General features: G+C 39.1%; 2 protein-coding genes across 3 annotated transcripts; both read left to right on the top strand.

Moving 5' to 3' along the window:
• Positions 1-5,009: 5,009 nt before the first annotated feature.
• Positions 5,010-7,811, top strand: LOC103137651 (microtubule-associated protein 10). The gene has a single exon (XM_007551486.2). It carries the CDS (start codon positions 5,230-5,232, stop codon positions 7,588-7,590), a length of 2,361 nt encoding a protein of 786 aa, XP_007551548.1. The 5' UTR covers positions 5,010-5,229; the 3' UTR covers positions 7,591-7,811.
• Positions 7,812-8,445: 634 nt separating this feature from the next.
• LOC103137650 (cancer-related nucleoside-triphosphatase homolog) lies at positions 8,446-15,932 on the top strand. Of its 2 annotated transcripts, XR_001662018.1 has the most exons (7): positions 8,446-8,558; positions 10,061-10,223; positions 10,314-10,416; positions 11,738-11,947; positions 13,188-13,367; positions 15,322-15,325; positions 15,922-15,932. XR_001662018.1 is itself a non-coding variant. In XM_007551484.2 (5 exons), the coding sequence occupies exons 1-5, from the start codon at positions 8,525-8,527 to the stop codon at positions 13,272-13,274; spliced, it is 597 nt and encodes a 198-aa protein (XP_007551546.1). In that variant the 5' UTR covers positions 8,446-8,524; the 3' UTR covers positions 13,275-14,196. The 2 variants fall into 2 exon arrangements, 1 of the variants encoding a protein (XP_007551546.1); XM_007551484.2 differs by lacking the exons at positions 15,322-15,325; positions 15,922-15,932 and having other exon boundaries at positions 13,188-14,196.
• The last annotated feature ends 497 nt before the right edge of the window (positions 15,933-16,429 follow it).

The following is a 16,429-nucleotide window of genomic DNA, read 5'->3' as shown; positions in this document are numbered from 1 at the left end:
ACAAGCTTAAGTAATCTGTGTATGGTAGTAACACATTTCCCAACCACCTCTTTCTCCCAAACCAAAGATAGAAGCTGTAACTCTAGCAGGGCGTCTCCAAGGCCACAAACCAGGAGACACCCTAAGCAGCTCAGCAATGATAACAACTGGATATGGCCTGCAGGCTTGTCCCGGGAAGCCGATTCTCGTCCAAACTTGACAGGTGGCTTATTGTTTAGCTGAGAACACACTGTGCACATTATTTATTTCTGAAGACATATCTGTCTGCCTCAATCACCCATTGTCTAGTTCGTGATGCAGAAGGTGTTAATAGAAATAGATGAAAACATATTTCTTCTTCAAAGCCCCCTGTGCACCTTGCTAATGGCACAATGCAGAACATCTCTATTGAGGCGAAGACTGAAAGACCTAACCATGTCACTGCCATTATCGAGGCTGCTGAGTATGTCTCTCTCTGGCTGCTGCCAGCTACAGAGATGGGTTTCCTGAAACTACATTTTTTATTCCACAATGCACAAACTCTTGTCTTTATTATTTTATCTCTCTTGAACCAATTCCATAGTGGATACTACTAGTAAAGAGGCATATCAGGAAGCACTTTGGCTTCTCTTATATAGGATTTCATGAGACTGGATCACACACTGATGTGGATTATTCTTCTTTGCACAGTCTCTGGCCCTTTCTCCTCCCTAATGGACTCTTTACTTAGGATCACATACAGATTTTCTATAGGATTAATGTCTGGGGATGACTGAAACGGGTATCAAAGTGAATTATTTAGTGTCTTATGAACCATTTCTATGTTTATATGACCATATGTGTCTGTTCCTTTTTCTGCTGAAAGACCTAATAATTACTCATTTTCAAATTTCCATTATGGTGCATTCAAACCAAACGTGTTACATTTGTCAAAAACGCGTTTGACGCTTCAAGTTCAACGCATGTACACTTTGAATAAAGATGCTTGGCATTTTGCTCTACGCCTAGCGTTTCGCACATCTAGTATACATTCAAAGTCTATGTGGTGGCACATCGAGGGCGCGTCAGACGCGTCCGTTGGACTCATTGGAAGCTCTTGACGCGTCAACCGCTCAAAACGGTTCAAATCACGCCGCACTACATACTCAAAACGCGCCTCAACGGCCCTCGACGTGCCTCGACGTGCCTCCACATAGACTTTGAATGTAAACCAGATGTGAAAATGCGTTTGGTGCAAACGCACCATAAGCGGCCCAACAGATTTTTATTTAAAATCTTGTATTTCAAAAGTTTATGCATTCTAGCCATCGGAGGCACATAGCATCATAGATCCACCACTGTATTTAAAAGCATTTTTTCCATTTACTCACCCCATGTGGAGCGTTCGTCTAAGTCTCTTCAAACAAAAGCATGATTGCAGATAAAGACCCAGCAGAATTCAGAAAGCTACACCACAAATCGGTTATCATGTAGGTCCATGGTAATCTTTGCTGCAGTTCTATGAGCTTGCTTTAGAAAATGCAACAATTCCTCCCAAATGAAAATTCACACCCAAGCTACTTCTGCTGATACTGTTCACCTAAAAACAAGAGTATGGAGAGTTTATTTGTTTAAGAGTATGTTGTTTTTTAAATCTTCCATTCGTCTATCCTTGAAGGTTTGTCTGGAAGACAAACCTTTATGCTCACACTCATACCTAAAGACAATTTAGAGAGACCAATTAACCAAACAGTGATGCTTTTAATTAAGCTGTGGGAGAACGCCGGAGTACCTGGAGAGATCCCACACTTACAGTCAGAGCATCCAAGCTCCATGGAGAAACACACCAGACTGGCATCAATGTTACCACTGAGCAGCTCCTACTGTTTTTCTGATTCCTCATATGTACATTTATACTGAGCAACTATAACAACAACATTTCCCTCAGGGACTCATAAAAGGTTCTGATTCTGATACAAACCCTCCTATTCTGATATCCCCTTCAGTGCCGTTGACAAAACACAGGCATCTAAATCCCAGTTTTAAAAAAAACAAAACAAAACAAAGGCTCAAGTACAGTGATTTAAATCAATGTGCATGTGGGTAAAGTTTCATCCACAGTAACAGCAGATTTCCTCACACCTCACTACAGATGTACTTACAGCCATTTGGGTTAACAGTCATTTGAAATATTGCCTCCATGAGAAGCAAACTTGTGGTAGCTGGAGTTCAGCCAGTCCATTTCTAGAGTCAGAGGAAAAGAAATGTTGAACGCTATTACAGGCTACAGAGAGGCTTTAGCGATATTAAAACACTCCTGTGCCTATACTTAACTCAGCACAGCCCCACAGAAAACTAATCTTTCCCAGACATTAAACCCTGTGAAAAATATTGCTCTCACATTGATCTGAGCTCTCCAGGAGAACGGGAGAGAACTCTGCTAAATCTGTGCGAAAAAAGGGGGAAATAAATCAAAGGAGTGAAAATTAAGCAAAGAAATCTTAGATTAAAACTGACTGCTTTCCTCCAACTGGAGATGGGGCCTCTTTATTTCCCCTTTTATTGGGAATTTTTTTTGTTAGTGTAAAGGCTAAACTTCCTGCAGGAAAACAGCAAAGGATATGGAGCTGGAAGACAAACAATATTTGACTTAATCTCCCAAAGGGGAACACCGTGCAGCGAGTCTGAGTTGAATGGGTTCCAGAAGGAGCCAGCTGTAAAGCGAGATTGTATATGAATTGTACATGCAGACTGTCGGTTTTTATTTGTGGATAATCCAAACAAACGTGACGTTAGGGGAAAGTCTTCTTTGTCTGAACATACAGGCAAGAAATAGATAAATACATGCAATATCCACCTAGGACAAAAGCAATGCAACTACATAATCATTTTTAACAAATATATAACAAAAACAAATTCAGAGCAAAATTAAACCCGACCTGTGTGAATAGAGATGTGGAGTTGGCTTTTTTAGAACAAAACCAGGTGAAGAATGACGGCTTTGTCGCCCCCTACCGCTTTTATGGGAGAAATACACCAAGTAAATTCATTCAAAAAAAAAAAAAACGCTCAGGCGCGCGCAAGCACGCACACGCGCACGCTTCTGGCTCCATCAACAAATGTCAACATTTAATATAATACAATCAAGGAATAATATTTTAATAATTTGTTCTGGCCCTGCGTATCCTTCCATGTGTCTTAATAAACAACCAGAGATCAAGTTTGACTGACCTATAATAAGCCGTACTCACAAATATACAGGTTATAGAGAGACGACAGTTTAAACATGGTGTCCCTTTGTTATTTTTGATTTTGTCTATAACACTACAACAGCTTCAGCGTCTCAGCGCAACTTTATCCTTTGTGTCCACCGTTACACCAGTTCCGCTGCACTCTCTTACCATTTCGCTCCTTACTTTCACCTACAGAGTCCACTTTCCCCCACTTTACTGGTGGGTTCAGAGCTAGAAAATGACATTCAGAGCTTACCTTATAGTGTGGCCAGCGTCCTATCTCCGTTTTTAACCCGGGTTAGTTATCCTAGAGGTGGGAGAAACCAGCAGGGGCAGCCGGAGCCGCTCCAACATCTCCCACTTTCAGTCCCTGCCTCCAGACTGAAGTAACACGGACCATAGCGATATCCATCCACTCCAGCACCTATCTCTGCGATGACAACACGCAACGAGGGGGGAAGACTCCGCCCACACCCACGCTGGGAAAAACTCTTCCAGAGGTCCTCTGTGTTATTATTCTACACATATGTAGACTGATATTGATGGGGACTAATGCCACAGTTGAGACTAAATGCAAACAATGAGGCCGTCATGTAAACAGAGTAATGTTGTCTTGATGTCTGGTTTTGTGTAAGCTCCACAGTGGCACCATCTGGTGAAGTGAAGGAAAGTTGCTCCAACAAACTAAACTGAATAATAGAAATCCTCATATTGCTGTTTTTGATTTGATGCGAGGACTATGTAGAAAAATGGCAAATTATTTCAAAATGCTGCACAGTGCTGTAATATTCTATATATTATTGAAAAGCTTATTTAGTTTAGTAACTCATCTCTCAGTGAACCACATTACAGATTAATTACAAAGAGACTGATGTCCTCAAGCTTTTATTTTTGTCAATTATCATGATTTTCCTGCATATAGCTATTGAAAATATGACTTTTAAGATTTGAATAATACATCAGGCCAATAAAAAAAAACAATAAAACTAGAGAAGTGTGGAAATGAAAAGTAAGTTTAATACCTCCAAAAAGATTGTTTTGATTCAGTTCAAGAAGACATCTGGTCTTCTATTGAACAGCTTTAGTGAATATCCTCAACTTTACTCGAATAATTTCCCAGACATTCATTCCTTTGCATCCTTTAATTTGCCGAGATTTTACAAAGATCAAAATCATTTCATAGCAGAAAAGTATCAGTCAGCAGAAGAATACCAAAAAATGTACAGTATTATCCATACAGCAGTTGTCAATAACTGGAGAAAATATGGAATCTCAGGGACAAAATCTGTCTGGACGAGGTTGAAAAACAGACAATATCTTCCAAAGGAAACATCCAGGCCTCTCAAAAATCTCAAATTTTTGTGGAGGAAGTGTTACAGTCTGAAATAGTTCTGACATTTAAACAACTGTGTTTGCACCAAAATAATAATATGCTCACAGTAAAACATGGGGGACTTCTGTGAAGCACTGTCAGTTTTGCCAGAAAGTACAAGATGAAGAGGAAATTCTTTTTTCACACATCAAGTCCAGTAAGAGATGTGGACAGATGTCCCGATAGGCCTGGTGAACATTTATATAGTAGCGTGGACAATATATTAAGTCATGATGTGAAGTACTGATGTAATCTTATCAAAGAAGACTGAAAGCTGAAGATCAATCAAAAGGAGGTTTGAAAAGGCTTTAGTTTAAGGATGTGAACATCAGATTGGACCTTGTTTAAAAACAACAAAAACATACGACCTTTTGTTTTGTTGAATTCTTATTACTTTGTTTTTTAAAGTTTTACTTAAAAACAATAAAAAAATACTCTTAAGTAAATCTTCACTCAAAAACTGTCGCATAAAGCAATATATTTAAAGAAAATAAATGATAAACTTTATTCATTCTTTACTACATTTCCCAGATATCTGTGTCTCGTGATGACGTCATGTTTCTTCGACCGTTCTTGGTTTCCATGGAGCCGCCGGAAGCGCTAGCGGATTAGCGCCTAGTTTGTTTGGTTAGCAACTTGTTATTGCTGTAAAACACGCAGTTTTTTATGATGTCGTTGGACAATCCTGAGACTCTGTTTTCATTGGAGCTGTTAGTGGATTATATCCGACTCGAGAAACACTGCAAAGTCCCCTACAGAATAGCTCTCGGTGTGCGGTTACTGGATTTTCCAACGCTGCTAATTTATCAGCACCGATCCAAGAGTGCTGACTCTAACCAGCCTGCGCGAAAGCAGCCGGGCGGACAGCGTGAGTTCGCCTTTAACAGAGGCAAGTGTTGTTTCTTCAAAATGAACCTGGACTCTCTGCACGTCCATCTGTCTGCCATCCCTCTATACGCCATGGTGCTGGATGTAAGTGAGGAGAGCAGCCCCAGATTGGTTGGCTCCTCTCTGATATCTCTGGCTGAAGCCATGGACAGAATCAAGCTGCTTTCCAGTCCCTCTGCTCACACAGGGAAGGGAGTCGTTGCTGTATGCAGCCTTTCTGGGGAGAAGATCGGAGCAATATCCCTGAGTTATAAGCTTCTGTGTCTGGGAGCAAGTTTACTGCCACACATCACAGAGGGGAGGGGGTTTGAACGCACAAGTACCCCAGGAGGTCAGCACCAAGAACATTTCAAGGAGAAAATGAAATCAGGGAGCATGTGTTCTCCCACAGGGAACAAGTCAGAGTTTAGCATCCATAGTAACGATGCAGGAGATTCAAAGATCCTACTAGATGATTATAAGGAAGATGATTGTGCTGAAGGTCAAACTAACAACACTATTGAGGAGGATTTAGCTGCATTCTGCCCCCCTCATCTTTACTATCGTAATACCGCCCAAGCAAAAAGTGGGAATGAAAATCAGGATTACAGATTACTCAATCTAGATACTGAAGTTTTTACGTTTGAAGATTCTATCTGTGGGGATGAGGAGCATAAAAAGAGAGTTGAAGGTTCAGTTTCCAAAGCGGTACACCAGAAAATGTCTCGTGCTACAAAAACACCAAGCCACCAAGAGACAAGTGACAACACAAATATCCTCAGGGAAGCCTTACAGCAGCTCCCACTTTTAAATGCTCTTGTTGCTGAACTGTCACAGTTGACCGTTCATCCCAGTCCTGATCAAATTACCAGGCCGGTTACAGGCGATCACAGAAACTCACCACGAACTCAGTCCCCGTACAAAACTACAAATCTCTCTGGCATTAATTTAAACCCTTTACCTCCTCCGAGAAACTGCTCTACACCCATAGTTTACCCTGTGAAGAGGACAGACAACCAAATAGAGACCTTAAAATCCAGGAAAACTCAAAGGAAGAAGCTCACGTATGGAACAACTAAAACATTCAACTTAAGGCTAAAGCAAATTTCTCCTCTCAAAGTGAACAACCGTGAGTGCATGGAGTTAAGGAAGAGTGGAACACAGTCAAGGACGGCAAAAGAAAAGGAAAAGTCTAACCCTAAAACTATAAAGTCCAAAAAAAGAGGACATTTATATCGGCGCTCTAATGTAGATGAAAACATCGAGACAGTGATGCAGAGTCTCACTGTTGACTCTGCACTAGGAGAAACAGTCACTCTGAAAGCAAAAACTCAGCAGGGTGCCCAAGATGGTCGTGCACAAGGAGATTCAGAAGATTTTCATCCACTGAAAGAGCTGAAATGCATTCCCAGCCCCAATCCCAGTGTGCACAGTGACAGCGCTCCTCTGAGCAAAGACAAGAACAAGCATCACAGCAAGCTGGATCAATCAGATTCTCAGTCTGACTGGGACAAATTCAGACTTTCAGTCCCTGATCTCATAGAGAGGCAAAGCAGCAGGAGCAACAGTCCAGAGTCTTCCTTTTCAGAGTGCAGTAATAACAAAAATGACGCAAACTATGCAGATGACTTTGACAGTCTTGAATCCAGTGATGAATCCTCAAGAGCCAACACTCCAAAGTCTCCTGATAGTCCTGATTCCTGCATTTCTAATCCAAGATCTGAAGGTTTCCAGAAAAGACCCGATCTCCACCTTGTACCGGTCAAAGCCCTGAAATCCCCTCACCACGTTCTGATGGGCACACACATCATCCAACCTCGCACCCGTTCATCGGCTCTCAGTTTTTCCTCTGACTCCGACAGTTGCGATGTGGAGAGGCCCTCTTCCTCACAAACTGTCTGCTCCAGAAACCAAGCGAATGCAAGTGACAAAATGGAGCAAAGCTCTTGTGCTGAAAGTGTTTCAGTATCAAGAAGTGAAAAGAAAAATTCACCCAGGGACCGTAGCCATGTTGGAGGATTTTCAGCACAATCCACATCCTCTTTTGAAGCTCAAGAAGTGGAGGAACTGGAGGATGAGGTTGGATCACTGGATTTCAGAAAAGAGTACCAACATATCTCTGAACTTGTAGCCAGCAAACTCCCAGGGTACACAATGTAAAAAAGCATGTAGACACCCACATGGTGACCAAAAGTATACCGTTTCCCCGTAAAGAGGAAAATATGTTGTATTATGCTTCACACATTTTGAATAAAGATCAGCTTTTGTGACCATTTTCTGCTTTCTTTGTTTATAGGTTACAGCAGAATGACCAAATGCGAAATGGTATTTTTGTAGACAAAGATGAAAAATCCCTTTGATGTATTTCATATTAATGTGTCTTATATTCTCCTTATGGATTTTAACAGCAGACAAGAGTAACACTTCTGTTTGGTTTTGCTATTTATCATATCTCAGTAGTTAATTTATTAACTAATGAATTATTTAATTAAATATTGATCTATTTTTATAGTAAGATACTGCTTACTTGTGTGTTAGTCACAATAACTAAACAGCAGAAGTGGGTTTTAAGTAATTATATAGTAATACTATGAAGTATAGCTACTCTCGAGTGAAATAATGTGAAAACATTGTCACTGGAAGTACTTCATCTTTTTCTAACATATAAAAAAATACTGTAAGTATTAATTTCTTAAGTTTTGTTCAACAAAAAATGTCTAAAAAAGTATTTCTTCCGCCTAAATGTTATTTTGTTAATAACAAACAGACACACACACACACATATCTATATATCACACAATTACTTTATTATTTAATTATTTGTGTAGTGCATTTCCTAATCTGGGACTTGAGTCTGAATTTCGTACCACAGACAAGCTAAATCATGACACCATTTTTGACACATCTGCTTTCATATTTTTAAATATGAAAGCAGATGTTATGGTCAGCTCCTAGAGAACTTAAGTTTGCCGTTTCACACTGGTATTATTATTATTAGGTGGTGTCAAGTTGAACCCGCAGTGCGCATGCGTGAACTTTGTGTGTACGGAAGTGCGTCTGTAGCAGCTGCACTGTGCATGGTGAAACCTCTGCTATGTTCAAACACGTTTTTCTGACCGGACCGCCAGGTAAATAAAAACACCGAGTGTGTCCGTAAGTCATCATGAATCAGAAAGTTATTCTAACTCCACAGCCCGACGTAGTTACTCTAAATAATGCTCCTAATGTTGTTAATTAGCTCGTTTTAGCTGTTAAGTTCTTAGACAGTCTGAATGAATTCGAATATTATTGAAATGTCTGCTTATTTCAGCAACTCCATCAATACATTACACACAGACTGATGTATTATATTTCTGTTAATTTTGATCGTTTTTGATCGTACATTCTAACTATTTGAAGTTAGAATATATTTAGATTAATAGAAAAAACAGTTTTACTACAGAAATTTGCGGCAACGTAATGAAATGTATGTTTAAAGGTTATTTCCAAAAGGTACTTTTAATCTGACAAACGAGCCTCATTTGAACACAAATTCAAATTTATTGTATTATTACTCGTTAATACTGTGGTCCCTCAATGTAAGTAATTCAATACGTTTTAAAGCTACCATTTTTAGTTGCAAACACACTTATTTCCTAATAACTAATTAGGTGACTTTTTGAGGTAATAAGCTGCACTGGATTTTGTTTAGGGTTGTCAGAGTAAAAGGGACTGAATAGTATGATGGCCAAACAAAACAAAACTCAGAAAATTTGAGATTAATCTCAGAAATATTTTTGGAAAAATGTTTGGAAATTTCTTAGTCTGAAAAGTAAAAAAAAAAAAATAAAAATCTCAGAAATTGTCTATATTTTCTAGAAAATGTTTTCTGGAAGAACTTTTGAGTTTTTTCTAGAAAACATTTCTATAGACATTTTCTGAGATTAATCTCAAATGATCAAAATTTATTCTAGCATTTGTTTTACTTTCCAAAATCGGAAATTACATTTTTTTTCTTGAAGATTTCTGAGATTAATCTCAACACTAATTAGATTTTTTGCTGAAACGTCCTCCTCCATTTTTATGTACAGTGACACTTATAGGCCATCATGAAATACTAATACATGCCACATTTTATAAAGATGTTACATACAGCTCTGGAAAAAATTAAGAGTCCACTTAAAATGATCAGTTTCTCTGATTTTACTTTTTATTGGCATATATTTGAGTAAAATGAACATTGTTCTTTTATTCTATGAACTACTTACAACATGACTCCAAAATTCCAAGTTAAAATTTTGTGTTGTATATGGTCAAAATAACAAAAAAAGATGCTGTGCTGTAATACCTCAAATAGGAAACAAGTTCATGTTAATTTAGAAACAATTCTAATGTTTTAACTCAGGAAGAGTTCAGAAATCAATATTTGGTGAAAAAACCAGGAGGTTTTCAGTACAGTGGGCTCTTAGTTTTTTCCAGAGCTGTATTTTAGCTGTGTTTTTGCAATTTAGCACTACTGTGTGTGCTGGCACTTAAATTCCTGATAATATATAAAAATACAGAAAAATTCAAGGCATTATATGGTCACAAACATCTTGTAGAATCATGTTATTACTATGTTTTTATACCAGGTTTATTGTTTTACCCACAGGTGTGGGAAAAACCACTCTGGTCCAAAAAGCCTGTGAAGCTTTAGTGTCATCCGGAGTGGGAGTGGAAGGATTTTACACAGAAGAGGTCAGGGAGGGAGGCAGAAGGGTCGGCTTTGATGTCGTCACACTTGCAGGAGAGAGGGGCCACCTGTCCAGAATCAGGTGGAGGTTTTACCCACAGTGCCTGTATCAAGCTACCTGCCTTTTTCATCCCATAGTTTTGACTCGCCCAGGCCTCATTTTGTCTTGCAGAGAAGGAGCCGGCACATCTCATGGCAGACGGGAGTACACGGTGGGACAGTATGTGGTTGATTTGCCTTCATTTGAAAGCCTGGCCCTTCCCCTCTTCAGACATGTAAGACTGCAGCACATGGCCTGTAAACTCATCTTTTAAATGAGACCCCCCTCCTCCCCACTTCTAAATCATCAAACCTTTGATTTCCCTCACAATTGATGGAATAATTGGAAGCTTGCAAGCGTGTAAATTCCACAGTGACATTTTTAGTGTTGCTGGTGCCGTCTGGCTGTCACTGACCGTGATTAATCCCGCATGTAAAGTGAGCCTGGAGTGACGCCTACACATGTAAAGAGAAGGTGTCTGTGGCATGGCGTCACATGGTTCACTTTCATCTCGCTTTGTACTCGATGTGCAATCACTGCCGCTCATTGGGACTCCCAAACATTGTCAAAGTCACGTAAACATGCTGTAGGTATCAATTTTTATAGGTAAATTAAGATCTAAAGTTGATTTTAGTGCCGATATACATTACCTTCCACTTTCATATTCATAACGCTTGAGCCTTTCAATATTTTTTGTGCTGTAGCCACTAACTTAAATTTTCTTTGTTTGGATTTGATGCAATAAAACGCAAAGTAATGGCATAATGTTTGATTGGTAGGAAAATTATATGTTTTTTTTAATAAATAGAAATCTGAAAATTCTGGTGTGCATATTTTCTGAGTAAATTTAAGAGTTTTCTGATTAGTAAGTTCATTACACTCATTTGTAATTTAATTAAGTATAAATTCAGCTGTTTTGTGAAGACATCTTAGGATTTTTGGAGAACATTCAAGAACAAATTAAAACAAACAGAGCGCTCAAGTCAGTGGTAAGTTGCAGAGAAGCTAAAAGTTAAAGGTGCGGTTGAATACAAATGTGTGCCAGACTTTGCAGGTTTTTACTATTTGTAATCACAATTTTGAAGTTTTTTTTTTTGTCTGCTACATAAAATTTCAATAAAACTTATTGAAGTTTCAGGTTGTAAAATTTGAAAATGTTCAAAGGATTCCAACAGTTTTGCAAGGCACTTCAAAATTTTCAGTTGCTCACTTAGTTAATTCTCAGGGTAAAATAACTGATGCCAACTATGATTAATAATTCACTTAGAAAATTAAATTTGTTGTGTTCCTGCTCTGCTTTTAACATTTTTAGTCCTACAGTTTTGAGGGATCCCAGCTGTTGCCTCGTCTATTTTGTGATTTAACTGTAAATCATTTCAGTCGTTACAATTCAGATATTCTTGGATTTTATGACGTCTGGTTTGCAAGATTTTTCAAACAAAACAAGTGGATAATTGACTGCAGAAACATCATAAGTCACCAAATTTATTATGACAAGTATTAAGATCATGTTTTTGCACTCGGTGAATTTTCATTTCCTGGTCTCGTGTCTGCAGACGGGGGCAGCAGACGGGGACAGCAGGACGGTGTTCATCATCGACGAAATCGGCAAAATGGAGCTTTTTAGTCAGGCCTTCATCAGAGCGGTGAGGCAGACTTTAGACGGCTCATCTTGCACAATCCTGGGCACCATCCCCATCCCCAAAGGTAAACCACTTGGTCTGGTGGAGGAGGTCCGGAGCAGGAGGGACGTCAAGGTCTTTACTGTAAGTAAAAATATCACTTCATTGCCTCACTAGTTTAAAAACATAAAGAAAATGAGCTATTTGGGTCAGTGTCTGAATTGTTAATTCCCCTAATAGTAACAGGGCAGTGTTTACACTGTATCCCCTCAGTGTTAGGAGGGCAGGAGGGTCGACTCTGCATTATCTCTCTCAGCCACAGCCGGATTAAATCTAAATCATGCGTGACTGATTCAACAACAAAGGGGTGTCTCAAATGTCAAAATAATTTCTAACGGGGGACTCAGTTACAGACATTGTCATGCAAAGTATTCACTGTACTGTGGCAGACATTGTGTTGGATCAAATCAGGTTATGAGACAGTAAAGAGATTTATACTGGACAGTAGTTGATAGAACAGTGTCTAATGGTGACATTTTTACCTCTTCAACTTTGTCTCATTGTTTTGTTAAACCATAAACTTTAATGATCTTACTTCATGTTTATTTATTTTTTTGTCCAAATAAAAATCTTATCAATCAGATTTGATGGAAAATACATTTTCAAGTCATTGTACATATTCTCAGTTGGATTTCGGTCTGGGCTTTGACTACACCATTTTTCCTTATGGGTAGGATTTGATCTAATCCGCACCAGTCTCAAGTCTTTTCTGCCCTCTGGCAGGTATTCCTCTAGGATTGCGTTGTATTTAGGTTTTCTCAAACTCCTACCAGCTCTGATCAGCTTCTCTGTTCCCGCCGAAGAACGGCATCCCCTCAGCATGATGCTTTCACCACCATGTTTCCCTGGGAATGGTGAAACAGGAAAATGTTGCAGCCTCTAACCGGTTTTCCTCCAGAATTGTTCTGCATTTAGCTCCATTTACTGTTCCCTACTTCTGTGTCCCTGCTGAAGGAAAGCATCCCCTCATCATGATGTTGCCACCACCATGTTTTGAAATGCAGCACAGCTGGATTTCTACTGAGTTTAAATTCCACACAGCTGGATTTTATTTATTAATTAGCTGTCATCTGGCACAAATTGGCTGCAATTGATTTGTTTTTTTTTTTGTTTTCAAATTGAAGATTTTTATTTGTAGAAAATGTTAAAAGCTTTCTCTCATTTCCTACCACATTGCTGGCTGCTTTGTGCTTGACAAACTCAAGGCAGAATGTTGTCTCATTTCCTTGATGGACATTTGTATAGTGTTTTTTTTCTCCTTTTGCTCAGACTAACTCTGTTTGTCATATTAATAGTTTTTTCCACTCTCGTTTGTTTTGTCTAGGTGTCGAAGGAGAACAGAAACGCTCTTCTGCAGGATATTTTATCAACCCTACAAGAGTGTTTAAAACACAGCAGCCAGAACCAGTGAAAGGACGTCTTCCTGCAGTTTGTGCTGACATCAGTTTCCTCGTGTGTCTGTGCATATACGTTCACACAAGCCGACTGTTAAGTAAGTCCGTTGGTGTTGTGACCTACTGTACTCTTCAGCATGATGAGAGGGTGGAAGAGTTGTTGTGCCACATACATGTGTTTAATGTAAAGAATCATTTCTTTTGTTTCTCTTCACCAAATGGATTTCATGCTCAATAATTGATTGTGAGATGGAACACGACTGGGAATGTATTCAGTTAGTTTTCTGTTTGTTCCTTCTATTCCCAACTTTTCCATGATCACAGCCGATGTTTTCTTTCAGTAAAGGAGCACACAAAGCGGTGACCCTGGTGATTCTATTAATTCTTCCCGACAGAAGCTCTGCCTTGTGTTGAGCTTTTGCTCACGGAGTATCAATCAATATTTAATTCTGCAACGATGCGCACTCTATTCACCCGCCATCACTAACGAATAGAAGCAAATATGCAGCACCTTGCAACAGTATTGATACTTGCACCACATTTCTACTTTTTCTCACATTATCAAATTTAGATCTACTGGACAGAATCAGAATCATCCCAGTATCAATGTGCGCTAAATCACATTCACAAAAGACTGCTTGCGTAAAATATTTGGAAAAATATTCTATGATGCATTAAAATCTTGCAAACTAGTGATATTTTAGTTTTGTTGAATTGTTTTCAACTCCCATTACTAATGCATTATTATTCTAACTATTTGATATCACACAACCGTGTTGGGCATTTATGTTTTGGACTAGCACAAGGTAGAGACTTAAAAGTGCTAGTTTTCTGTTTTTTTTGCCATTAAAAATCTGAAAAGTGTGGTGTGTATTTGTAGTCCAGCCAGACCAGTTTTCCTGTACCTGAAAAAATAAAATAAAAAACATACCACCACCATGTTTCAGTGTGGAGATTGTGTGTTCAGAGTGATGTGTAGTATTTTAGGTTAGGATATTATATCATAATCTAATCCTGCACTGGATTTCATTTGGTGACATCAGTAAAAAGGGGATGATTTTGAAACAGAAATGTATTTTTTCTCTATTTCACATCTTTTGTTAGTCTATCATTTAAGCTCCACTAAAAACAAACTACGAATAATGACAAAATTTTGAAAAGTGTAAGTGGTGTAAATACTTTTGCGGTGAGCTGAAAACATACACTTCTTTCAACAATCAGGATCTCTCTAGTATAAAATTATATACACAGTTTTTGCTCCTGCGAAGGTTTTCATCCTGATCATAAAACTCGATTGTTGTTTTCACATTCTTTGCTTACAAGTAAATAAGCTTAACTTCGGTTGTAGGGATTTTGTTTTGGCCCCATCCCCCGGGAAATGTGTTTCCATGTTCCATCAGATTACACCGCAGGATAAGTGGTAACAGTGAATTAAGGGTTTATTTCTTGTTTTATAAAGGATTTGTAGCAGAGCTAAGTGGAGGGTTTAAAACCACAGAGGAGAATTTGTTGTCAAACCTGCAGAAAAGGTTGCCTCTTAGTGACCCGTAATGTGTTGATCGTATCGACTCGCTGCGTGTGGAGCGCCGTTTCTGCGAGAGCTCCAAGCCTGACAGCTGTGCTGAAGCTTTAAATAGACAACACCCTCTGGCAAACATGTTTGTTTTATTTCTTTATTTCTTTATTGCAGCATTGAAATACCTCCAGGTCATTTCAAAGTGGTGGGAAAAAAAAAAAAAGGAAGGAATTTTTTTTTTTTTTTTTTTTGGGCTTGTTTTGCAGTGTGTAACTGATGTGACCTGTCAGGCTGGCTGCAGAAAGAGCTGCCAGCCGCGATCTGCGTCAGACGGGCTGCTGCGCAAGCATCTGCTGCTACGTGGCCTCGCACGACCAGCGCACAACTGGATCAGCTGCCACCAGTAGACTCTAAAGTTACATTTTTATTATTTGCTAACTAATGTGGAAGAACAACATCACAATTTAAGGCTAATCAGCCTGAAGTAGCCGAGCAGGAGAGCTGGCTCTGTGGATGGTAACCGCCGGCTCCCTGCAGCAGAGCACCAGATGGGTTGCATAACGCTGACAAAGACCTTGCCAGATCTACCAAATGGAGGATGTACACACATATGGATGCATCTGACGCTTTATGATGCAATTAGCATCCATACAGTCCATGTTGTCACTATACGTGCATATGATTTACTCGTCATCCCCAGGATGTGACACTTGATGTGCACCGAGCTCATCTGCAGCACCTGAACACCATCTGTTTAGCCGTTGAGGAATAAGAGAAATTGTTGCTGAATATAAAACATATACAGAAATACAAAGCGTGAATTATAGATCTGATACTAGAAACTAATTTTGGAATCATTCAACAACAAAAAAGCTTACAAAGCCTCTCTCAGGTTCTCCAACAGGGACGTTTCTGTTTTAATTTGGTCGAATGTTTTGGATCATGATCCATGTTTAAAATGTTCCTGTATCTCAAATATTTTCACAATATTCTGCACTCTAATGAGATTTCTGAGGATGTTGGACGAGAAACAGGCCCACAGCATCATACATCCTCTACTATGCTCTAGTAAATATTATGAGGTGCTTTTCCACAGATCCACTTTTTGCTTTAGGCCAAACCTACTTGGAGCATTTATTTCTGAAAAGTTGAAAATGGTTTGATTTAAAGTTCCTGTGTTGTCCATGACTGGACATGTTCATGTGACGATTGGACAGGGAAAGATGTTTTCATGGCATGTTTCTCAAATATCCAGTTGGAATGTAGATCATATATAATGGGTGTTATGGCAGCTTGGTAATGCGAAGGTGCAGTTGTTTGGTTTGGAAATGTTTTTATGCTTACCTTACCATCCATATTTGGTGCCAAAACAAACGTGAGTCCTCATCCAGCCTTGATTCTCACAATATTCGCTGTTTTAAACATTAATTATTGGTCTGAATGTAGAAATGGACAGGTTTGGGCAAGTAGCTACCCATTTCCCTGTAACCATTTCCTGATTTAGGAAGATCAACACACATCTGCCTTGCTTAAATTGCATGTTCTCTTGTCTTTCACATTTTGAAGAGTGACCAGGAGGAATCACTTGTGATCAGTCATCATAATCACATGTTTAGTGAAGTCCAGAATCATTCATTCCCTGGCAGGTTTAGGTTT

The sequence above is a fragment of the Poecilia formosa genome, unplaced genomic scaffold (genome assembly GCF_000485575.1).
Source record: "Poecilia formosa unplaced genomic scaffold, Poecilia_formosa-5.1.2 Scaffold42, whole genome shotgun sequence".
In the NCBI taxonomy this organism is placed as follows: Eukaryota; Metazoa; Chordata; class Actinopteri; order Cyprinodontiformes; family Poeciliidae; genus Poecilia; species Poecilia formosa.
The sequence above is the reverse complement of the archived record's forward strand: the minus strand, read 5'-3'. Positions and strand labels throughout refer to the sequence as shown.